This window comes from Silurus meridionalis, chromosome 2 (genome assembly GCF_014805685.1).
Source record: "Silurus meridionalis isolate SWU-2019-XX chromosome 2, ASM1480568v1, whole genome shotgun sequence".
In the NCBI taxonomy this organism is placed as follows: domain Eukaryota; kingdom Metazoa; phylum Chordata; class Actinopteri; order Siluriformes; family Siluridae; genus Silurus; species Silurus meridionalis.
In genome coordinates this window covers 7853495-7880489 of record NC_060885.1, presented here as the reverse complement: position 1 = coordinate 7880489, position 26995 = coordinate 7853495, and the positions used below count along the sequence as shown (strand labels likewise).

The window sequence follows — 26995 nt, the reverse complement described above, 5'->3', positions numbered from 1 at the left end:
CAGAGCTTTTAAATGTTTAATGATAGAAAAGTAACATCTTAGAATGTTATCTTGAGCATTGATGAAAAAGTTATTTATCCTCCAATGTCTGAAATCAACTGGAGCTGGTACATCTTTATGGAGTGGACAGAGGGGACCAAATGCCCATGACTACATCTCCCAGCAGGGGAAGAAATGCAAAACATTAAACTGCTTGTCGTTTTTTTTATTAACGTTTTTTTTTTATAAATATTATCATTTGTGAACATTAAAAGTTTACAGATTTTGTAACAATTTTAAATAAAATGCGTGCTTGGTTTAAATATGAAATAAAACATTTTAAAATAAAATTTAATAAATCAAATTAATGCAATACACTTTTTTATTTCATTTAATAAATTGTGTATATATCCATATTGCTAAACAGTGACACTGCGGTAGTTGATACCGGAAACACGATTTGTATTGAAAAATACAAATATATGTATAAAGCCAAGTCAATATAGACAGGTTTTACATGGGTTGGGGTAGAAGATCTTTAGTGACCTGCTATAAAACTCTGACCCTAAAACCCTGATAATAAACACCTTTGGGGTGAATTGGAAAGCTGAATACATCCCAGACCTCCTCACCATACATGAGTCAGCAAAAACCTTCACAACCACACTGCAGAATCTAGTGTCTCTCTATTCCCGGATATGTGGAGTTTATTATAACAGCAAATGGGGACTAAATGTGGAATAGGATATTTAAAAATCACACACAAACATCTTATGCTCAGGTGTCCACAGCCTTTTGTTCAAACACTGTATTTCCTGTTATCACTTCCGTTACAGTAACTTCAAACTGTCATTCACTCACTAGTTGGCAATAGATTAAACACATTGGTAGTTTTATATAAGCTCATAATGAATCAGTGTTTGGCAGGCTGCAAAATATTTGTAGCCATTAGCATTCACGGTGCTCAACTGTAAAGAGCAAAGGCCAAAATTGCAAAAACATCTCAACATAATAGTGCCAGGCTCAAAAGGTCTTATTGTTTTAATCAGGAAAAGAAAAAAAAAAAGCAAAGTGCCAGAGTAGTATCAGTGCTGCTCTAAAGTCTAAACAAAATTGCTTTTCTGCCCAGAATTGTTAGGTGTTATGTTATAGATGTGGTAGTGTGTTATGAGAGCTAATATGAGAAGAAATCTCCTCTACATGACTTGTTCTAAGAAACAGAAGTGGCCATGGGCATCAGCAGCAGCACAGTTCCAGCCATTAAGCCGTGTTCAGATGCAGAATGGTGGAAAATTAGGACAAATGCTTCAGCACGCTCTAGATGAGCAGTCGAGAGCGTATTTTGAGGTGTAGAGTGCGCTTTGGGCAGCTGCCAATAAAAGCAGGAATGGAAGCTTTTTCTGCCTTTGGTACATCAAATGAAGGTCTGCAGTAAGTGTGGAAAATTGGAGATGCATTATCTCAACCTGATACAGCAATCCGACAGAAATGGATTTTCAAACAAAACAAGACAAAACTCCTTCAAATGGTTTGCAAAACTGTCTAGATGACTTTGAGTTGCAACATATCAAAAAAAGGAAATAGAGAAGCCATTTAGGAAAATAATAACTACAGTCCCAAATATTTACAAATGTAGATGAAAAAGGCCTAGTAAACCACGAAAACAAGAACCAAAACAGATATGTTCATAGTAGACCACATTTCATCAGCCAATTTTCAGCTGCAGTATTGATCTACAACATTTCATGTAGAGAGAGTCATAATAAATATTCACAAAGGTGAAGAAGGAACGAGGGTAAAGCTAACATTATCTGAATTACTGTGGGTAACACACAAGCAACATCATACACTGGCAATAACTTTTACACTTGACTGTCTGAAAGTCTGACATTTTGTTTTTCAGCTGAGCCAAAAAGTCTGGAAAAAAGAACACTTATAATCTATAATCGCGCATTTCTGTGCCCAGTAGATTCATGCGAATTTTACTCGCATTTTTATATTGGCCACCTTGAAGAGTTGAAAGAGGACAGATTTGCAAAAAATCCGTTGAACAAACACAGGGAAAAGTTTCGATACTGAAACGTGAGTAAGACGATTCAAACTGGTGTTTATTTACTTTCCGGCTTTTTGAAATGTTGCGGCAATGTCAAGGAAAGGCAGCGTCACATGACTAAAAAATGCGTAATTTTTTTCAAAACCATTTTCAAATTCATCCACTTTGGAGAGCATTTTAAAAAAGTTACATTTTGGCGTTTCTGTATGGACGAAAGGCCAAATCCGAGAGAAAAATATGCGTTTATTTTTATTTTTTTTTGCGACAAAAACTTATTAGTGTGGGCATGGCTTAAGAGACATGTCTGACTTCAGGCAAAATTTTTGTAGAATTTAAACCTGAAGAAAGTACTGCTTGCACTGATTAAGTTCAAATATAATTTTAGTAGAGTTCATGCAGAATTTGAGTAGAGTTTCAGCTGAGGAATTTTATTGGGTAAGTTCAAGTAGAATTTGAATAGAATTTCAGATGAGGCTGACAGAAAGACAATGTTTGAGCTTTAGTTGACTTTGAGTAGTGTTTAGGAATTGACTTATAAAATAGGCCTTGGATAAGTGTGGCGTGAATCCAAGTAGACTCTGCAGAGGACCAGGCAAAGATACAAGTTTGCTTGAGTTAAAATTGAATTAAGAAGAGGCTTTAGATGGCCAAAGTTGAGCTGAACATGAGTAAGGTTTAAATTGACATTTGACAAAGTTGAGTTTAGAAGTTTGGTTAATAATATGTCTAAAGGAAAAAACTTGACAATGCTTGTTTATAGTTAGACAAAGTTACATAATTTAAGATGAGGTTGATTAAATTTTAGTCCTAACCATACACATGGGTTTGCTTTGTTTGAGTAGAAAGTGAATAACGTTTAGGCAGGTATGCAGAAGGACAGACTTCAGTAGTTTAAATAGTATTTGGGAAGAGCTTAGGCAAAAAAGACATGCTTTGTCGACTTTGTGTAGTATTTGGGAAGGCTGAAAGACAAACTTGGTCTAGCGTGAAGACAATTTGCAAAGAGGTTAGGCATAAAGCTGGTTTGGTTGAATTTAAGAAAATATAGGCAGGCTTGAATTTAAAGCGAAACGTTAGCAAGAGTTTATGAAGATCATGTTTAATAACATGGGAATAGTTTGAGTAGAGTTTAAGAATAAACTAAGAGATGTTTAGGGTAGATGTCAGTTATGTTTATACAAAACCTGGGGCATGCTGGTCTTGTTTGATTAGTGCAAGGTAGGGCTATGAAATGACTATGGAACGGCTATGGAATGGCTTGAGTATGGACAGAGGGTCTGGCACGTGCCTGGGAATGAGGGGTGAAAGTTGGGTAGGCGTCAAGAGGCTTGACATGTTTATGATAGTATCCTGAGACCCATGTGTGCATGTTAACAACCCCTGAACTCTGCTTCCATCTGGAAATGACAGCCATAAATAAGACAACCACCAACAGATTCACGGTGACAGTGCAACCTGGTGAAGACAAACAGCACTGGATATATTCAGCACCCTCTTGTGCTGTACAAGTGAACTTCTTTCAGTTTGCAGTAATGCCAAGTTCTAAAATGAAAACTGGACACACAAGTTGGTATCCACTTCTATCACTTGCTCAACACTATTTGAAAAGGAATTTGGTGTGAAATATGGCTCGTTTGACCTTGTTGATTGGCATGAAGTTCGCAGAAGTCACACCTCATTAAAATGTACACGTGGAATTAGATTTCATTAGCAACCACCGGATGGTGTTCCTCATGGGTCAGATTTGGCCGGTGATTAACTTAGAAGGATGAAATCCAAATCCAACCCATACATTCTTAAAAATAAAAAAAACACACTTCATTAAACATTAATCTTCCAACATTGCCACGTTATTTTTAAGCTTACAGCAGTAAAGGTAGCCAAAAATACAAATAGTCTCCTTCCCATATGAAAAGCCATATAAGCTCAACAAACACTGAGCAGCACACTGATACTGAAGATTGCCCTTAAACCCTCAAGCTAGAACAAAAATAGAAAGCAAGGATTTATTATGGGACTTTAGAAAAGGTGCTTTGCATTTGACCCATTTATCATGACAGAATTCTGGCCCTCCTTAGCCCTATTCTTCCATGTCTGTACAGTATGTCAGAACTAATGTAGACAATGTCTGGTAGTTTCCCTCCATGTTATGGGCCAATTACTGTTTGCGAAACATCACCCACACACAGCTCCCCTCATTCTCACCTCTTTATTTTGAAATCTCCAATGTGAAGTCAGGTTCCAACTGCTTCCCGAGTCACCATTACAATCCGCCACAATAGAAAAACCATAATTCCGGAAATCTAATATATACAGTATAATGAAAGACTTCTCAACTGACATTGCTATCTTATTTGTTTTGTAACACTATATTCCACCAGCCATATTTGTTTTTTTTACCACCAAGATGGCGTTTTTTACGTGAAAGTTATTCCAAAACATATACAAACAATATACCCATCAAAGTACTGTTACGTTAAAAAAAAGAATAACCATCTAAATTACAGCACTATTGTTTCGTTGGACCAAAAATGCTTTACTGCAGGAATCACCAACATGGTGCCCGTGGGTACCAGGTAGCCTGCAAGGACCAAATGAGTAGCCCGCGGGCCTTTTCTAAAAATAGCTGTTTCCTACTTTGTTAAATCATTGTTGAAAATTATTATAAGAAATCATTAACATTATCAGTGTCTTTACATAGATGAATATCATTTATTTTTAATATATAACATATAATAAAAGGTCAATTGAGCAAATTTGTTATTTCAGATAAAACTGAAAACTGTGTATCAAACCGATAGCCCTTCACATTAATCGGTACCCAAGAAGTAGCTCTCAGTTATAAAAAGGTTTGTGACCCCTGCTTTATGGCATGCTGTTCAGTGGACCCTTATCTTTCCAAATAAACCGGGATTAGCAGCAGTGGATGGGTTTGTGACTCGTTCTGCATTTTTTTATGCATGTTGTTGTGTACTGCTTACACACATTCAGCAAATACATTCGTTATACGTTTTCCATTAAAAAACAGTGATCTGAAATCGCTGCTTGAGGCTTAGACCTTTAGAATGATTTATAGTTAGTCATGGTTACGCTTGTCCCTTTTCATTTCTTCTTCTTCTTCTTTTGGCTTCTCCCATTAGGGGTCGCCACAGTGGATCATCCTTCTCTATACCCCAATGTCCTCTACATCTGCATCTTTCACCCCAACCACAACCACCTGCATGTCTTCCCTCACCACATCCATAAAACTCTTTAGCCTTCCTCTTTTCCTTCCTCCTGGTGGCTCCATTCTTAGCAATCTTCTACTGATATACACCATGTCCCTCCTCTGCACATGTCCAAACCATCTCAATCGAGTCTCCAAAACGTCCTACATGTGCTGTCCCTCTAATAAACTCGTTTCTAATCCTGTCCATCGTCGTCACACCCAACGAAAACCTTAACATCTTCAGCTCTGCTACCTCCAGCTCCACATCCTGTCTTTTACTCAATGCCACTGTCTCTAAACCATACAACATCGCAGGTCTCACCACAGTCCTATAAAAGTTTCCTTACACTCTCGCAGATACTCTTTTATCACAAATCACTCCTGCTATCACTCTTCTCCACCCACTCCACCCTGCCTGCACTCTTTTCTTCACTTCTCTAAAACTCCATTACTTTGCATTGTTGACTCCAGGTACCTGAACTCCTCCACCTTCTCCACCTCTTCTCCCTGCAACCGCACCACTCCACTGCCCTCCCTCTCATTCACACACATGTACTCTGTCCTACTTCTACTGACTTTCATTCCCCTTCTCTCCAGTGCATATCTCAACCTCTCCAGGCTCTTCTCAACCTGCTCCTTACTCTTATCACAAATATCAATATCATCCGCAAACATCATGGTCCATAGAGACTCCTGTCTGACCTTGTCCGTCAATCTGTCCATCACCACTGCAAACACGAAAGGGCTCAGAGCCGATCCTTGATGCGTCGTCTGTCGTTCCTACTGCACACTGTCCTCATACATGTCCTGCACCACCCTCACATACTTTTCTGACACACCTGACTTCCTCATACATTACCACAACTCCTCTCTCGGCACCCTGTCATACGCTTTCTCTAAATCCAGAAACACACACTGCAACAACTTCTGACCTTTTCTAAACTTCTCCATAAACATTCTTAAAGCAAATAATGTGTCTGTGGTCCTCTTCCTCGGCATGAAACAATACTGCTGCTCACAGATGGTCACCTCTTCTCTCAGCCTGGTGTCCACTACTCTTTATTAAATTTATTCCCCTGTAGTTACTGCAGGTCTGCACATCTCCCTAGATCGGTACCAGCAAACTCCTTCGCCATTCCTCAGGCATCATCTCACCTTCCAAAATCCTGTTATACAATCTGGTTAAAAACTCCACTGCCATCTCTCCTAAACATCTGCATGCTTCTACCGGTATGTCATCGGGTCCTACCGACTATCCACTCTTCATCCTCTTAATCGCTGCTCTCACTTTCTTCCTTACTAATCCTATCCACTTCCTGCTTCACCATCTCCACACCATCCAACCTTCTCTCGCTCTCATTTTCCTCATTCATCAGCTTCTCAAAATATTCCCGTCATCTTCTCAACACACTCTCCTCACTAGTCAACACATTTCCATCTCCATCCTTTATTGCTCTAACTTGCAGCACATCCTTCCCAGCTCGGTCCCTCTGCCTGGCCAATCGGTACAAATCCTTTTCTCCTTCCTTAGTGTACAACTTCTCATACAGCTCCTCATATGCCTTTTCCTTGGCTTTGCCATGTCCCTCTTCACCTGCTGTCTCCTTGTACTCCTGCCTACTTTTCTCATCACCCCATCAACTTCCAGCTTCACGTTCATCACCCTATCAGAAACTCTTTTCACCTCCACTACACTCTTACTGTACTTTTCCTTCAGGATCACCCCTACACCATTTCTCTTTCCATCCATACCATGATAGAACAGTGTCCTCACTCCTGGCCTTACTCCCGAACACACAACATATCTACCATTTTCCTCTCCATCATATCAGCTACCTCTCTCCCTTTACCAGTCACTGTACCAACATTTAAAGTACCAACCCAAACCTCCTCTCTCCTACACTTCTCCATTTTCTGCTGTTTTTGTAGACGTCTTCCTCCTCTCCTTCTCCTCCTTCGGCCAACAGTAGCCCAATTTCCACCGGTACCCTGTAGGCTAATTTGGTATCAGGTATCCTGATCCGCATATTTGATTTGGCACATGTTTTACGCTGGATGTCCTTCATAACTCAACCTTCCCCATTTATCCGGGCACTGATTTGTACAAGCCTAATGGCTGGGTCTTGTCCCTTTTAATTTAATCTATTGTTAAACATTAACACCTCCGAACAATGGGATATCAGACTCATTCATATCATTCTTTTAATAGATTGATGTACTAAGATTAACATTACAGTCTTTTTACATAAACTGAGTTGATTAAGCAAAAAATATCTTGTGATAAAAATGATAATAGGAACATTATAGCCATAATAAATAATAGTACTTTGGATACTTAAATACATTTAAAACAAATACTTTTGTACTTTTACTCAAGTGAAAGTTTAGAAGGAGAACTTTTACTTTTACTGGAGTCACATTTTACCTACTGTATCTGTACTCAAGTACATGGTTTGTGTACTTCATCCACCACTGTGCCCAGTAGATACCAGCATGTGCGCTACAATTTGCCAAAAGGTGTTCAAGTCCGTAATAGTATCTACTAGACATGTCACCAATAGAAGATCCACTATAATTTTGTAAAAAATAAAAACGTTTTCATTAAAACTACAATTCCTATTATAGTATAAGCATTCAAATTCTATGAGGGTTTCTATTGTTTCTTTTAAGTGGGTTCTCCACATACACAAAAATCTTTACCTCTTTCTTCATTGTGCATTATGTTCTAATTATGTATGTCTAAATTCAAGTTAACATTACAAATCTTCTCCTAAAATGAACCCCACCTATAAACCACACGCCAAACATCACATATTAAAAGCTGGCAATATGCAATGTACCATCTGTGCTTAAAAACCTTCAAGTGAAAAAGGATTTATTCCTTACTGAATGGAGTGTGATGTGCACGATCTCAGTGGAAATTCAATTACCCACCTCCTGCAGATCTGGACTATATTAAACTCACTGAACTCAATTTGACATCGTTGGGCCACAGTAAAGTTTTGCACTTGGTTTCATTTGCATCTAGAACTTTGCTCACAGTACATAATAGACTTAAAATTCTTAGGAAAAATTTAAGTGAGCACAAAAGTGGTGTTAGCTGGTGTTCGACCAACATCAACCTAATCTAAAGTTTCAACCTAAAAAGTTTCTCCCTATGAAGAAATGGTGCAATGGTACTCAAATGAGGCAATTCATCCCCAGCATCCCAAACCCCATTTGGCACACTGACCAGGTCTGTGTTTGGTAAATCTTGATACTCTGATGAGTAGAAGGATGCAGTCTTCCCGAAGCCATTGCTATCACTGTTGGGTTTAGGGGGTTGGGCGTGTTGCCGATATGTAGCGCTCTTCGGAGTCCAGCAAAACAGGATGATGGATTCCCGGACACAGCGTTCGATATCAATTTCTACAAAGAAAAGAAACACAAAACCACATTACATCATTACACTATTTTTTGCACAGTTGCACAACTGTCACTTTAACACTGGACTGGCACAGATCAGTGTCACTTTTACATAACACATGATCACCTAATCTGGACTACTGTCAATATCTATGTCATTTACAGTACATACCCATTCATTCCTGTCTTATTCTTATATATATATATATATATATATATATATATATATATATATATATATATATATATATATATATATAAACCCAAAACCTGTTCCAGCATGGCAATTTCCCTGTGCACAAAGTGAGCTCCTTGAAGATCTGGTTAACATGCTTTGGAGAGAAAGATCTTGAGTGACCTGCTATAGAGCTCTTATCTCACCCCTACTGAACACCTTTGGGATGAATTGAAACGCTGGCTGCACCCCAGGCCTCCTCACCTTCATCAGTACCTGTCTTTCATAACACCCTTGTGGCTGATGAACACAAATCTCCACAAGCACACTCTGAAATCCAGTGGAACATCTTCCCAGAAGAGTGGAGGGAATTATGAGAGCAAATTGGGACTAAATGTGGAATACAATGCTCAAAAATCACATACAAAACTTATGACCAGGTGACCCAATACGTTTGCCAATTTAGATACAAAGATATCAATCCCTATTTTTGCACTTTATAGTTATTTTATTTTTTAGATTTTATTTAGTTTCTGTTTTTTTTTTTTTTTTTTTTTTTTACAGTCGTAAAAAGCATTTCACTGTATGAATGTGTATATGACAAATAAAAAAGTGATTTGTGAATCTGCTGATGAGAGATTCAAGCTCAAATTGCATCTTATTTGCATCATGGCACAAATTTGGACTACCAGTACATGTAGGTCAAAAAAATCTTACCTGCAGGTGCAACAAATCTAATCCTTGGTTCACTTTTTCAAACTTTTAAAATTGGATTAGTTTACTCAGGTCCGGTCATGGAAAATCACTAGCTTGTTTTTTTTGTTTTTTGTTTTCCCCTCCTCCAAGTCACCAGATTAAACTAAAATGAGGTTAAACTTGACTAGTCAGAAGACAGACAGAAAGACAAACCTGAGTTCTAGGGCATTTGGCAATGCTGCTTGTGGTCGGAAATCTGAAATGACAGACTGCCTCTGGCTAAACTGGATGAAAATTAAAATCTTTTTAAATGGTACACATTTATATGCTCAAATCACAAATACAGCCAACCTTGGAACAATCATTTTTTCCAATTGAAGCTGTTTGCGCTTGGGGGAAAAACTCATTCCAATTCCAGCAGATCATTGTCTAAATGGGCCACAGGCAAAAGTATAGTCAACAATGCTTGTTCAATTCTTATTGTATGAGATCATTGAGTAGTGAATGAGATTAGATGCTTCCTCCAAACATAACATAGCCTCAAGTCACGCACGTCAAACCATGGCTTAGAATACGGGAATTTGCTGGATTAGGAGTGGGTGTCAACAAAATAGGAATCGCAATCCTTCTCATTCTTTCTGATTCTCTATTTAAGTTCTCCTTAGTTAGTGACAGGGGTATCTAATGAGGGGCTTTGATGTGACCGGGCTGCTATTCAAATGCTACCTGGCGCATGCCTTTCCTCGCATTACAGAGAGAAAGTGAAGAAGATGGATTCTGCTACTGGGTCACGGTGTGTGATTACTCTTCTCAGCAAGGGTAGGAGGAAGAAAATCTGACAGGCACGGGAACGTGAGGAAGAATGTAGACGCGTGTCAAATCGCTGCAAGACAGAGCCGGGATCGAGTGTCCACAAGACTGAGACGTAAAAGTGTCAAGAGGAACAAGTGGTGAAGAAAGAAGACGTTCTGATTCCCCTAACTCATGAATGTTGCATGCAATCACTCTCAGAAGTTCAAGGCAGCACTGCAAACGAGCCAATGAGGCACGGACATATGCCATCCAATTAGTCTACATGTCTGATTTTTAGAAATGAGCCTGTTAAATGGTATCGGTTTAAGAAATTATCATGAGCATAACGCTGCCAAGCTGCTAGTGATGGAAAAAAAAGCAACACAATTTATTTCCCAACAATCTGCTAAGTTGTTCCAATGCCGTCCACTGTTCCAAGACAATCCTGGATTGTTGTCTGGTACTCGATGCTTCATAATGGTGTAGCGCACAGTGTTTATTCCCATTATGCAACTATTTCTGATCATTTATAAAACACAAAGCTCAAAGCAGTTATAAAGACGACCTAGATAAGACCTAGGGTAAAAGCCAAGCCTCGATTAAGATAAACATTAAAAACCATCCTAAAGCCAGAGCAGTTAAAAATATGATCATTAGGGTCTTCATGGTCTGTTCCAAAGTGGAACATCAAACTTGATCAAGCATCAACTGCTGATAATCAACCAGGTTTGTTGTGCCATTAAAACTCTCAGTGGAAAAATTTAGAAGCAAAAAAAAAAAGATTTCCCAAAAGCAAACACTCTTCCATCATGTCTCTGTGGTGTACTAATAGCACTCTGTAGCAGCACTCCACTCCGTCTCTGGCTAATGGAGCGTGAAGGCAAGCGGCACTGCATCAAATGCACAAGCGGAACACGCTCCTGCTCCAAGCACAAGGACAACCATTAAAGCTGGAGGTGCCTCGCAGCACAAAGAAACAAAGTGAGGGAACCCGAAATTGAGGACTAAAAAGACACTGCAGCAAGCAAAGAACTTCTCACATAACTGACAGGGCGATTCGGAAAACTAATTGATTGCTGGGAAAAGCTCATTTGTAAGAATCCTTTCAGGGAAATAAAAAACAAAGTGCCGAAATTGTGTGATTTGAGAATATTTCAACCAGTTTTGTGTAGGATTGTCAAAATGTTTGGCCAGGTATCTGAAGAATTTCCCTTTTTATGATGTTCCGGAGGTAATAATAATAAAACCACTCAAGCGTGAGGCATCAATAGCATGGCAAAAAATTCTTCTTCTAATCAAATTAAAATCAAATATTTCTTCTAATATTGGATTTTTTTTAGGATAGACAATTCTCAAGTAAAATATTCAGATTTATCACTGGAAATATGTATATTTGCTAACAAAGATCCACATATTCACGCATGGGTTCACACTGATCAGCGATAACGTTAAAACCACCTGCCTAATATTATGTAGGCCCACCTTGTGCCAACTAAACATCTCTGACCCCGTAAAGATATGGACTCCACAAGACCTCTGACCTATTACAGGTGAGATATGGTTCTGCACATTCCACAGATGAGCAAACTGAGGACTGGGGAATTTAAAAGGCAAGTCAAAACCTTGAATTCTTGTCCTCAAACAAGATTGGCATTGGTAGGCCTTTAGTAACAGGAACTAGAGGAACAGATGGTTGGAGAACCAGCTGTACAACCATTACAATTTGGCCTTTTAAAAGTTTCTCAGATCCTACACTTGCCTATTTTTCCTGATTCCAACACATCAACTTTAGGAACTGTTCACTATCTACTTAATATTTTACATCTGTACATTTGTCAGGTGCTACCACAACACAATAATGCATGCTATGAACATCAAACATCAAACGTCAGATGCTTATATATTAAAGGAAATCTGTCTTTGTAAATTTTGAGTTAAAATGCACATCAATAGAAGAATGCTAGGTAGAAGAAAAAGAGGAAGGCCAAGGGGGAGGTTTATGGATGTGGTGAGGAAAGACATGCAGGTGGGTGGTTTGAAAGAGGCAGATGTAGAGGACAGGGTGATATAGAGATGGACCCTTAACAGGAGCAGCCGCAAGAAGAAGAAGAACTTTCTTAAATGCAAGTCTTGTTGGACCATGTATACAAAATACTGTTGAATCCAAGATTCTCTATGCAGTGACAATCGAACAGATGGATAATAAAACGTAAATCTGTTGAGATGGTAAAATTTTTTGTCAGGGGACATTTATTTATTTGAACATTTGCGGAAGGAGTCTCCAGTGTCGCATTGTAAGACTGTCACAACCAGCGCTGTTTGTAGGCGTAGGCAAAACAAGCGGTTGCCTGGGGCGCGACCAGCTGGGGGGCGCCATTGAGCCTAATTTTGCAACATTTATGAAATGTGTTGAACCTTTTTTATAGAAGGTTGCGAATGATTTGTATGGTTGGGGGTGGAGCAATGTGGTGGGAGGGCGGAGCCATGGAAGGTGACAATGGGAATCTTGTCTAGGACGCCAAAAAGGCTAGAATCGGTTCTGGTCACAACACAGGGAAGTCTTTGCACATTTGCATGTTTATCTGGCTGCATTTTTATATTACAGCCAGACAACAAAACATTAGTCTGCTGAGGGAAAGATTGTTTCTAGCTGCAATAATGTAAGTGATAAGAGGAATATTCAAATAAAATCTGAAGTTGCCATCAATGGAATTTGCTTGAGTATAAAAGGAATATAATGAGCACCTTAGAATGTGCTCTTAGAAGTTTTAGAAATAGGAATCACTTATTCGAAAAGCAGTTAGAAGCAGGAATGTTTAGAGTTAACATTTAGACAGCTATGTAATGGCAGCAGTAAAGAAGTTGAGAAGTTAGTTGGATTGGATTGCACTGGGTTGATGTTGGAACGTCAGAAATAATACAAGAGTCCCAGCTGCATTTGAAAGAGCGCTTATTTGTGTCTGTGCTAACAGTTAGGATAAATAAAGAAAGATTATTCTTGGGAACAATCCTGTGTGCTTGCCTCTGTCCAGCCTCCAAAACAAAATTAGGTTCAAAATGTAAAACCGCCTCGAGGTTAAATTTGGTAAATATCACAGTATCAAAGCAGAGCAAACTCTACACTGAGCAGTGCTGGGTTGGAAATCAGACCACCATGAATAAGATGCCACTGCGATAAAGAATCCACGGAGTAGGTCTGTGCTTCCCTGTCTCTGGCTTCCACCCTGCTGTCCAGTTCACTCTGAAAATCATTCCTCACAGAAGACTCGAATTTTCAGGTTCAAGGATTTGAGAATTCCCTACTTAAGGTCGGACTGTAACAGGCTTGTCAATGGGGATTAACTTGAGCGTTTTTCCATTCTAAGGTTTGCACGATATAAAAAAGGGGAGAGTGCCTGGGAGAGTTAAGACTAGGATGAAGTTAAGACATTATGAACCTTCAGTTCATTTCAGAGCCACTGGCATTTTATCTTAGGAAAGCAGAAGATGAAACCTTTATAGGTGGAGCTAACAAAAAGCACCCAACATGCCCAAGTAACTGTTTACTCTACATTTTATAATGTTTCTCATGAAAATAAAGTAAGATATCTATGTGGAAAAATGTCTATTTTGGGGTATTTTACTTAGTAAACATTTACATTTATTGTTTATAACGAGGACATTTTATTTATTTATTTATTTATTTACGGTTTTTTGACAGAAATTTGCTTTTTACGAGAAGTATAGCAAAAGTCCTAGCAATCTGTAAAATCTGAAATATGGCACAGAAAATTCCTTTTAACCAGTGTTTTTGCATCCTCTCCTCATAAAAGAAAATACAGGTCTGAGATACGTTTTTGTTAGAGACAAAAATTTCAACATAATCTAAATATTGCTAACAACACTTTCACATATTTTCTCAAACAAACTCATTCTTACTTCCTGCTTTAATCCTCATGTTGACATTCATTTTCACTCTTTTTATATACAGTAAATAACCCAAACCATTCTCTTCATTCATTATGGTTTATGTATGGTATATGTATAGTGTATATATACAATAATTATAAAAGCTGCATAATTTTTTAAAGTGCAATGATACGTTTTCTCTCTCTAAAAAAAAAAAAAACTTTAAAAATTACATAAAAAAAAAAAAGGATCGATTCCCATATCGGATATGAGGACATTTTCCTGAGGGAAAAACACTACACTATGTCACAAATAATTATTTTGTTTACAGCAAAAATCTTCATATCCTGAAAAACAAATATGTAGGTGTGTCAAAGAAAGAAAGAACAAAAGAATGACTGTGGGAGATTTCAATTCAATTGATTTGATTCTTTAAGTTATTAGTAGAGCTTTTTTTCAGCTTCTCCCATTAGGGGTCGCCACAGCGGATCATCCGTATTCATGATCCGCATGTTTGATTTGGCACATGTTTTTACGCTGGACGCCCTTCCTAACGCAACCCTCCCCATTTATCCAGGCTTGGGACCGGCACTAAGAGTGCACTGGCTTGTGCAACCCTAATGGCTGGGGCTGGTTCCCTGACCGGGAATCAAACCTGGGCCGCAGCAGTGAGAGCGCTGCATCCTAACCACTAGTTCACCAGGGAACCTTAAAGAACTACGACTTATAATAATTGCTGAATAACCTTTCAGCAAAATCACTAACCAACTAACTAATTGGTAAGTCTATTGGTATAGCTATGGCTAACTAACAAAATTATATCATGTCTCCATTTAGTGATAATCCACAATAGAAAATGTTCTTCAATAATACATTAGAGGTACATGGAATTAATGAAATTACTACAAATTTGAATGTATAAACCAGAAGAATAGACTATTAGACATTTCTGATTAATGGGGATTTAAAATATTACAGAAATCCTCCAAAAAATCTATACTGTAACGTGATAAAGAGAATACAACACCATGATCCAGCAACTATACATTGACAAGAATGTACACATCTGCCATAAAAATGGTATAAATCAGATGGTACACTATATGGACAAAATCATTGTGACAATTTTTTCAGACATATGTGGTTCCTCCCCAAACAACACACAATTGTATAGAATGTCTTTGGATGCAGCTTTTACTCGAACTTAAAGAAAACTGTTCCAGCATGACAACACCCCCGTGCACAAAGCCAGATCCATGAAGATATGCTTTACTTGGATTGGTGAAGATGTTGAGTGATCTGCTTTAGAGCTCTGATCTCAACCCTACTGAACAACTTCGGGATGAACTGGAACACAGACTGCACCCCAGTACCTGACTTTACTAACACACTTATTGCTGAATGAGCACAAATCTTCACAAACACACTCCAAAATCTAGTGAAACATCTTCCCAGAAAAGTGAAGTTTATCATAAGAGCAAATGGGGACTACATGTGGAATGTTTAAAGGGCACGAAGTAAAAATCAAAAACATTCTGACACAAAATCACATTGCCTCGGTGCTTCAGTCTGACTGTTTTCTGTATTCAAAATCCCTCCAGTCTAAACTCCAGCTGTGCAACCTTCTACTAAATCCCGCGTGTGATAGAACACACCTCCTGTCAGGACCTTAAACAAGAACAATGCAGACAGTCAAACAAAATAGTTTAAGCTTTATGCAGTACACAGGCAGAGAAATCTGACTTCCCCTATAAAAGCTGTAGGTGGGGTGTAATTAGTTTTGGCAAGCGCTGAGCATTTGCCTGGAGCTGATGAGATTTTTCTGGCAGTGTCACACAAAAAAGGATACCACCTGGCACTATGTGGACATTATTCTGTAGTAGTGCTTGGGTTAAGCCTCCTGTTTCTACATGTACCTATGAACAGGGATAAAGGGGTCCTGCACGAAAAGAGCATATATGTACTGATTCTTGAAAAAAAAAATGTAAACACCTCACTTAAAATAACAGATAAAAAAAATAAGAGAGAAACATTTTCCAGCTTCATAGTGAAATTATAACGCATAAAAATGAAGTGAAAAAAAAAATAACATTCATAAACATGTAGAGGAAAAATACAAAAACATATTGTTTATTCTTTTTAATTATTTAAAAAAACTATTAGAAAGAAAAAAGATCCTTTTAAAACGTCCACATGCAAGACCAGGTTCCATTAAAAGTAATCATTGTCTAGCTGCCATCATCACTGAATCTATTCTGCTTAACCCCAAATAAAGATCAGCTGTAGGATCCTGGATGATTTTCGTCACATCTTCATGGTTTATTTTTTTGACTGCTGAAGCCATGGTCCTCATAGGGATTATAATGCATGCATGCTCTTGTACTTGGTTTAATACTTCATACATCTTACTTGTCAAGAGGTATCGATCAGGAAAAGAGTGCAAATTTATTTTCAAAATATTAAATGTACCGTGGAACACCATACAGGCCATCATCAACAAACTGAGAACATCGAGCATCACAGTGACATCATTAGGAACAGGATGTGCCTCCAAAATCTATAAAAGGACAAGAAAAAATCTTAACAAAAAGACTGGAAATAGAGCAAGCAGGATGTTAATACTCTCTGTATTTTACAACAATCTCCCAAAATGTTCACCACTCTGGGATATGGGGTGGGTATATATATATATATATATATATATATATATATATATATATATATATATATATATATATATATATATATATACAGTACAGACCAAAAGTTTGGACACACCTTCTCATTCAAAGAGTTCTCTTAATTTTTATGACTTTGAAAATTGTAGAGTCACACTGAAGGCATCAAAACTATGAATAAACACATGTGGAATTATATACATAACAAAAAAGTGTGAAACAACTGAAAATATGTCATATTGTAGGTTCTTCAAAGTAGCCACCTTTGCTTAGATTACTGCTTTGCACACTCTTGGCATTCTCTTGATGCCTACTTTGAAGAACCTACAATATGACATATTTTCAGTTCACTTTTTGTTATGTATATAATTCCATATAATTCCACATGTGTTAATTCATAGTTTTGATGCCTTCAGTGTGACTCTACAATTTTATAGTCATGAAAATAAAGAAAACTCTTTGAATGAGCAGGTGTGTCCAAACTTTTGGTCTGTACTGTATATATAATATATATAAACCTTTGGTCTGTACTGTATATATATATATATATATATATATATATATATATATATATATATATATATATATATATATATATATACAGTGCCCTCCACAATTATTGGCACCCCTGTTTAAGATGTGGTCGTGGACTTCTAAAAATTCTCCTTTTTTTTAAAACAACATAGAACCCAAATGCAAAAAGAGAAAATCCAACCTTTCATTTAAGTACATAACTTTGGTGGTAAAAAATCACACATTTAGAAGAAAAAAAAAACTTGAAATCATGTGTGCCACAATTATTGGCACCCCTAACAATTCCTCTGAAAAATTTAATTGTTTTTTTTTTTTATATATTTTTCTGTAGTTGCTAAGGTTGGTCAGGGTATCTAGGGACTTTTAATTAGTAATTCATGATTTCCTGTTTCCTGGGGTATAAATATGACGTGACACAGAGGCCTAATTCTCTTACCCATTTGTCAACATGGCAAAGACAAGAGAACACACCATTGAAGTAAGGCAGATGTGTGTCGACCTTCAAAAGTCAGGCAATGGCTACAAGAAAATAGCCACTCGCCTTAACTTGCCGGTATCTACAGTCAGAGGAATCATTAAGAAGTTTAAAACAACTGGAACAGTGACAAACAAGGCTGGAAGAGGTCCCAAGTTTATCTTGCCACAACGCACAGTGAGGAGGATGGTAAGAGAAGTAAAAAAAATTTCCCAAGCTCACCGTCACAGAATTGCATCAAAGAGTGGCATCTTGGGGTCACAGAGTCTCCAAAACAACCATCAGACGCTCTCTACATGCCAACAAGCTGTTTGGGAGGCATGCAAGGAAAAAGCCTTTTCTCACTATCACTCACAAACGTAAACGTCTGGAGTTTGCTAAGCGGTACTGGGACTTCAACTGGGATCGTGTGCTTTGGTCAGATGAAACTAAGATTGAGCTTTTTGGCAACAAACACTCTAAGTGGGTCTGGAGTAAAACAAAAGATGAGTATGCCGAAAAGCACCTCATGCCCACCGTGAAGTATGGTGGAGGATCTGTGATGCTGTGGGCCTGTTTCTCTTCCAAAGGCCCTGGGAACCTTGTTAGGGTGCATGGCATTAGGAACGCTTTGAAGTACCAGGATATTTTAAATAAAAACCTGATGGCCTCTGCCAGAAACCTGAAGATGGGTCGTCATTGGGTCTTTCAGCAGGATAATGATCCAAAACATGTGGCAAAATCTACACAAAAGTGGTTCAGCAGTCACAAACTCAAGGTCCTCCCATGGCCATCTCAGTCCCCAGACCTCAACCCAATCGAAAACCTGTGGGGCGAGCTAAAGAGAAGAGTGCATAAGAGAGGACCCAGGACACTGGATGATCTAGAAAGATTGTGCAAAGAAGAATGGTCAAAATCCTCTCTGTGTTCTCCAATCTTGTGAAATGTTATAGGAGGAGATTAAGTGCTGTCTTGTTGGCAAAAGGAGGTTGTACAAAGTATTAACATCAGGGTGCCAATAATTGTGGCACACATGATTTCAATTTTTTTTTTTTTTTCTAAATGTGTGATTTTTTTACCACCAAAGTAATGTACTTAAATAAAAGGTTGGATTTTCTCTTTTTGCATTTGGGTTCTATGTTGTTTTAAAAAGGAGAATTTTTGAAGTCCACGACCCCATCTTAAACAGGGGTGCCAATAATTGTGGAGGCACTGTATATATATATATATATATATATATATATATATATATATATATATATATATATATATATACATACACACACAGTAACCCAGCCATTATGGATGCACAAGCCAGTGCACTCTTAGTGCCGGTCCCAAGCCCGGGTAAATGGGGAGGGTTGCGTTAGGAAGGGCATCCAGCCTAAAACATGTGCCAAATCAAATATGCGGATCACAAATGAGAAATTCATACTGGATCGGTCGAGGCCCGGGTTAACAACGACCGCCACAGGTATCGTTAGCCGACAGGGTACCGGTGGAAATTGGGCTACTGTTGGCCGAAGGAGGAGAAGGAGAGGAGTAAGACAGCAGTGAAAGGAGAAGTGGAGGAGAGTAGAGGTTAGGGTTGGTACTTTAAATGTCGGTACTATGACGAGTAAAGAGAGAGAGGTAGCTGATATGATGGAGAGGAGAAATGTAGATACAGTGAGGAAAATAAGTATTTGAACACCCTGCTATTTTGCAAGTTCTCCCACTTAGAAATCATGGAGGGGTCTGAAATTGTCATCATAGGTGCATGTCCACTGTGAGAGACATAATCTAAAAAAAAAAAATCCAGAAATCACAATATATGATTTTTAAACTATTTATTTGTATGATACAGCTGCAAATTTAAACACCTGTCTATCAGCTAGAATTCTGACCCTCAAAGACCTGTTAGTCTGCCTTTAAAATGTCCACCTCCACTACATTTATTATCCTAAATTAAATGCACCTGTTTGAGGTCGTTAGCTGCATAAAGACACCTGTCCACCCCATACAATCAGTAAAAATCCAACTACTAACATGGCCAAGACCAAAGAGCGGTTCAAAGACACTAGAGACAAAATTGTACACCTCCACAAGGCTGGAAAGGGCTACGGGGAAATTGCCAAGCAGCTTGGTGAAAAAAGGTCCACTGTTGGAGCAATCATTAGAAAATGGAAGAAGCTAAACATGACTGTCAATCTCCCTCGGACTGGGGCTCCATGCAAGATCTCACCTTGTGGGGTCTCAATGATCCTAAGGAAGGTGAGAAATCAGCCCAGAACTACACGGGAGGAGCTGGTCAATGACCTGAAAAAAGCTGGGACCACCGTTTCCAAGGTTACTGTTGGTAATACACTAAGACCTCATGGTTTGAAATCATGCATGGCACGGAAGGTTCCCCTGCTTAAACCAGCACATGTCCAGGCACGTGTTAAGTTTGCCATTGAACATTTGGATGATCCAGAGGAGTCATGGGAGAAAGTCATGTGGTCAGATGAGACCAAAATAGAACTTTTGGGTCATAATTCCACTAAACGTGTTTGGAGGAAGAAGAATGATGAGTACCATCCCAAGAACACCAATACTACTGTGAAGCATGGGGGTGGTAGCATCATGCTTTGGGGGTGTTTTTCTGCACATGGGACAGGGCGACTGCACTGTATTAAGGAGAGGATGACCGGGGCCATGTATTGCGAGATTTTGGGAACAACCTCCTTCCTCAGTTAGAGCATTGAAGATGGGTCGAGGCTGGGTCTTCCAACATGACAATGACCCGAAGCACACAGCCAGGATAACCAAGGAGTGGCTCTGTAAGAAGCATATCAAGGTTCTGGCATGGCCTAGCCAGTCTCCAGACCTAAACCCAATAGAGAATCTTTGAAGGGAGCTCAAACTCGGTGTTTCTCAGCGACAGGCCAGAAACCTGACTGATCTAGAGAAGATCTGTGTGGAGGAGTGGGCCAAAATCCCTCCTGCAGTGTGTGCAAACCTGGTGAAAAACTACAGGAAATGTTTGACCTCTGTAATTGCAAACAAAGGCTACTGTACCAAATATTAAAATTGACTTTCTTAGGTGTTCAAATACTTATTTGCAGCTGTATCATACAAATAAACAGTTAAAAAATCATACATTGTGATTTCTGGATTTTTTTTTTTTTTAGATTATGTCTCTCACAGAGGACATGCACCTACAATGACAATTTTAGACCCCTCCATGATTTCTAAGTGGGAGAACTTGCAAAATAGCAGGGTGTTCAAATACTTATTTTCCTCACTGTATGTTGTGTGTTCAGGAGACCAAGTGGAAAGGGAGTAAGACCAGGAATATTGGAGGTGGGTTTAAACTGTTTTATCATGGTGTGGATGGAAAGCGAAATGGTGTAGGGGTGATTCTGAAGGAAGAGTACAGTAAGAGTGTAGTAGAGGTAAAGAGAGTTTCTGATAGGGTGATGATCGTGAAGGTGGAAGTTGAAGGGATGATGATAAATGTCATCAGTGCCTATGCTCCACAAATTGGCTGTGAGATGGAGGAGAAGGAAAGATTCTGGAGTGAATTAGATGAAGTTGTAGATGGTGTACCTAGGAAAGAACGATTGGTGATTGGGGCAGACTTTAAATAGGCATGTAGGTGAAGGGAACAGAGGTGATAAGGAGGTGATGGGTAGGTATGGTTTTAAGGAGAGAAATGTGGAAGGGCAGATGGTGGTAGATTTTGCTAAAAGGATGGAAATGGCAGTGGTGAACACTTATTTTAAGAAGAAGGAGGATCATAGGGTGACGTATAAGAGTGGAGAAAGGTGTACACAGGTGTACTATGTGCTATGCAAGAGATGCAACCTGAAGGAGATTGGAGACTGTAAGGTGTTGGCAGGGGACAGTGTAGCTAGACAGCATCGAGTGGTGGTCTGTAGGATGGTTTTGGAGGCGAAGAAGAAGAGGAGGAGAGTAAGGACTGAAAGAAAAATAAGATGGTGGAAACTGAAGGAGGAAGAGTGTAGTGTGAGGTTCAGGGAAGAGGTCAGACAGGGGCTCGGTGGTGGTGAAGAGGTGCTGGATGATTGGGCAACTACTGCAGGAGTGATGAGGGAGGCAGCTAGAAAAGTATTTGGTGTGACCTCTGGAAATAGAAACCAAGACAAGGAGACGTGGTGGAATGAGGAAATGCAGGAGAGCATAAGGAGAATGAGGTTGGCAAAACAGAAGTGGGACAGACAGAGTGATGAGAAGAGTAGGCAGGAGTACAAGGAGATGTGGCAGCACATAAAGAGGGATGTGGCAAAAGCCAAGGAAAAGGCATATGAGGAGCTGTATGAGAGGTTGGACACTAAGGAAGGAGGAAAGGATTTATACCGATTGGCCAGGCAGAGGGACCGAGCTGGGAAGGATGTGCTGCAAGTTAGAGCAATAAAGGATGGAGAGGGAAATGTGTTGACTAGTGAGGAGAGTGTGTTGAGAAGGTGGAGGGAGTATTTTAGGCAGCTGATGAATGAGGAAAATCAGAGAGAGAGAAGGTTGGATGATGTGGAGTTGGTGAAGCAGGATGTAGATAGGATTAGTAAGGAGGAAGTAAGAGCAGCGATTAAGAGGATGAAGAATGGAAAGTCGGTTGGACCAGATGACATACCGGTAGAAGCGTGAAGATGTTTAGGAGAGATGGCAGTGGAGTTTTTAACCAGATTGTTTAACATGATTTTGGAAGGTGAGAAGATGCCTGAGGAATGGAGAAGGAGTGTGCTGGTACCGATCTTTATGCATAAGGGAGATGTGCAGACCTGCAGTAACTACAGGGGAATTAAGTTGATCAGTCACACCATGAAGTTATGGGAAAGAGTAGTGGAAGCCAGGCTGAGAGAAGAGGTGACCATCTGTGAGCAACAGTATGGTTTCATGCCGAGGAAGAGCACCACAGATGCCTTATTTGCTTTGAGGATGTTGATGAAGTATAGGGAAGGACAGAAGGAATTGCATTGTGTATTTGTGGATTTAGAGAAAGCGTACGACAGAGTGCCAAGAGAGGAGTTGTGGTATTGTATGAGGAAGTCAGGTGTGTCAGAGAAGTATGTGAGGGTGGTGCAGGACATGTATGAGGACAGTGTGACGGCAGTGAAGTGTGCAGTAGGTACGACAGACTGGTACAGGGCGAAGGTTGGACTGCATCAAGGATCGACCCTGAGCCCTTTCCTGTTTGCAGTGGTGATGGACAGGTTGACAGACGAGGTCAGACAGGAGTCTCCCTGGACTATGATGTTTGCAGATGATATTGTCATTTGTGGTAAGAGTAGGGAGCAGGTTGAGAAGAGCCTGGAGAGGTGGAGATATGCGCTGGTGCAAAGGGGAATGAAAGTCAGTAGGAGTAAGACAGAGTACATGTGTGTGAATGAGAGGGAGGGCAGTGGAGTGATGCGGTTGCAGGGAGAAGAGGTGGAGGAGTTCAGGTACCTGGGGTCAACAGTGCAAAGTAATGGAGAGTGTGTTAGAGAAGTAAAGAAAAGAGTGCAGGCAGGGTGGATTGGGTGGAGAAGAGTGACAGGAGTGATTTGTGATAGTAGGGTATCTGCAAGAATGAAAGGGAAAGTTTATAGGTCTGTGGTGAGACCTGCGATGTTGTATGGATTAGAGACAGTGGCATTAAGTAAAAGACAGGAGGTGGAGCTGGAGGTAGCAGAGCTGAAGATGTTAAGGTTTTCGTTGGGAGTGACGAGGATAGACAAGATTAGAAATGAGTGTTAGAGGGACAGCGCATGTAGGATGTTTTGGTGACAAGGTGAGGGAGGCGAGATTGAGATGATTTGGACATGTGCAGAGGAGGGACATGAATTATATTGGTAGAAGAATGCTGAGGATGGAGCCACCAGGTAGGAGGAAAAGAGGAAGGCCAAGTAGGAGGTTCATAGATGTGGTGAGGGAAGACATGCAGGTAGTTGGTGTGAAAGAGGCAGATGTAGAGGACAGGGTGGTATGGAGACGGATGATCCGCTGTGGCGACCCCTAATGGGAGCAGCCGAAAGAAGAAGAAGATATACATACATTAAGGTTTTGATTTCGCCTCTTTTATATGTACAGGTAGGCCTCTACTTACGACGGAAATAGGGCCCGGAAAACCTGCCGCAAGTCGAAATGTCATAAATCGATTCAAGTAACTACTATGAGAACGCATGAGAACACTGAACACGTCTGAACTAGAGGAAGACACGCTAGCGACAGAGCTTTGTGGGTCCACCAACGCATGCCTCCCCACTGTTTAAATGCGGCGTTGTCAATTCTACTTGGATACATTTTGATGTTCTTCGATTTCTTTTCTTTTTTTGCGTGACTGTAGTAAACCCCCGGAAAATGCGTTCGATACGTCGAGGTCTGACTGTATTTATTTAAATTTTTAATAGAAATGGTTACAGAAATGTGCGCTGCATTAATTGCGTGTTAATAAAATCAACGCGTTATTAACGCTCTCTAACACCGCTGGTGAGTAAGGCATCTCACAAGATCCGCACATCCTGGCAACGTTTCAACGTATCGCATAAAAAATTTAAGTGGTGCGTGAAAATGTACGTTTATTTAAATTTTATTTGTATCTCTATCGTCATCATATGATAAAAAAATCGTAAGATGAACCATCATAACTCGGGCACTATATATCTATATCTATATCTATATCTATATCTATATATATATATATATATATATATATATATATATATATCTATATCTATATATATATATATATCTATATCTATATCTATATATATATATATATATATATATATATATATATATCTATATATATCTATATCTATCTATATATATATATATATATATATATATATATATATATATATATATATATATATATATATATATATATAGTACAGAAAAAGTTTGGATACACCTTCTCATTCAAAGAGTTTTCTTTATTTTCATGACTATGAAAATTGTAGAGTCACACTGAAGGCATCAAGGGCTATTTGACCAAGAAGGAGAGTGATGGGGTGCTGCGCCAGATAACCTGGCCTCCACAGTCACCGGACCTAAACCCAATCGAGATGGTTTAGGGGTGAGCTGGACCGCAGAGTGAAGGCAAAAGGGCCAACAAGTGCCAAGCATCTCTCGGGGAACTCCTTCAAGACTGTTGGAAGACCATTTCAGGTGACTACTTTTTGAAGCTCCTCAAGAGAATGCCAAGAGTGTGCAAAGCAGTAATCAAAGCAAAAGGTGTCTACTTTGAAGAACTTGGAATATGACATTTTTCAGTTGTTTCACACTTTTTTGTTATGTATATAATTCCATATATAATTCCACATGTGTTAATTCATAGTTTTGATGCCTTCAGTGTAAATCTACAATTTTCATAGTCATGAAAATAAAGAAACTCTTTGAATGAGAAGGTGTGTCCAAACTTTTGGTCTGTACTATATATATATATATATATATATATATATATATATATATATATATATATATATATATATATATAAACGTACATGCATACATTAATACTTGACTCTGTTCTGGCACCGAGCTGATGGAATGAACTTCTCCTAGATGTCCAGTCACTGACTTTTTTTAAACATCAGGTGAAGACCTACTTCTTCCTGAAACACTTAAAGATTTTTCACTGTTTGTTTTATGTCTCTTAAAAAAAAAAAAGTGTGCTATAATTCCTTTCAACAGAGTTTAGCCTCAAAGCACTTTTATATCTCGCTCTGGATAGGGGCATCTGATAATTGCCGTAAATATGTGTGTGTGTGTGTGTGTGTGTGTGTGTGTATATGTATCTATATCTATCTATATCTATATCTATATCTATATATATATATATATATATATATATATATATATATATATATATATATATATATATTAAAAGAGATATTCTATCTCTCTCTCATGCTATCTATCTATCTATCTATCTATCTATCTATCTATCTATCTATCTATCTATCTATCTATCTATCTATCTATCTATCTATCTATCTATCTAAAGATAGAGAGAGAGAGAGAGAGAGAGAGAGAGAGAGAGAGTTAAAGAGAAAAGAGAGAGAGAGAGAGAGAGAAAGAGAGAAAGAGAGAAAAAGAGAGAACACAATGTAAATATAACAACTTTTTTGGAAGTCTCATCCAAATTCCACTGGCTAAGCTCGGAATGTGATCGGATTATCCACACCACCTCCAGATGCCGAGAGGTTGGTGCGTGATGGAATCTCAGCGGGGAAAAAAACCCTTTGAGGCACTAGGGTAAAAATCAACAGCAAGTGTTACCGAAACCATATATAATACAAAAATACTTGTAGAAAAATAACATGACTCATGCTCATTTTGTTTCCCTATCCATAGTAAGGTGCTAGCTGTAGCTCTTCCACAGTAGAAAATACCTCCAGATGCCAAGGGCAAAAAGTTTGCATCCCCTCGAGGCCATTTAACACAAGTGTTAATAGAATCTAATTACAAGTACACATTTACAAGTATGAAAGCAAAAGTCAAAGAAAAGGACACACATTCATTTTAGTTCTATCACCATTGTGGTGTGCTGTTCCGCAATAAAGCACAGCATATATACATAGGGAGGTATTTCTGAAGTATTGGTATAACAGACCAGACTAGGCGGCTGAGCAGCAATAACAGCAGATTCAATATGATGCTATTTGTTTCTCATCGAGAGCTTCCTGAGCACATGCGCAGTGAGGACAGCTGAGAAGATCACTGAAGTCTCTCTTCCCTCCATCACATACATTTTCAGCAGCATTATGGATGACCCCACTCACCTCTCACACACACTCTTCACCCTCCTGCCATCTAGCAAAAGCGACCAAAGCATTTGGGTTCTCGTGGTCAGACTGTGTAACAGTTTCTTCAAGACTTCTCAATACCCACACTCAGCTCACACTCACACATGCACTTTTTGCAGTCCTGTGTAGGTTTGTGTAGTTTTATGGAGCACCATGGTCCTAGACCGGGATTCTGAAGCCACATGCGGCTCTTCAGCCCCCCTTCTGTAGCTCCCTGCAGCCTTGACAAAATAAAATGTAAATAAAACAAATATTTATATATTTATTTTTTTACACATGGAATTGACCCTACGCTCCGACTCCAGCTTTCTAACATCCGTGGTATAATCCAAAGAAAGAATTTCACTGTGCTGTAATGT

The 26995-nt window shown here is 39.1% G+C and overlaps 1 protein-coding gene across 1 annotated transcript in view; it reads right to left on the bottom strand.

Annotated features, from left to right (window-relative positions):
- Positions 1–26995, bottom strand: part of tbck (TBC1 domain containing kinase) — a 105867-nt gene that overhangs the window by 8662 nt on the left and 70210 nt on the right. Inside the window, exon 24 of the mRNA XM_046868613.1 lies at positions 8473–8648. Within this exon, the coding sequence (XP_046724569.1) occupies positions 8473–8648 (176 nt within the window). The remainder of the gene's footprint in view (positions 1–8472; positions 8649–26995) is intronic.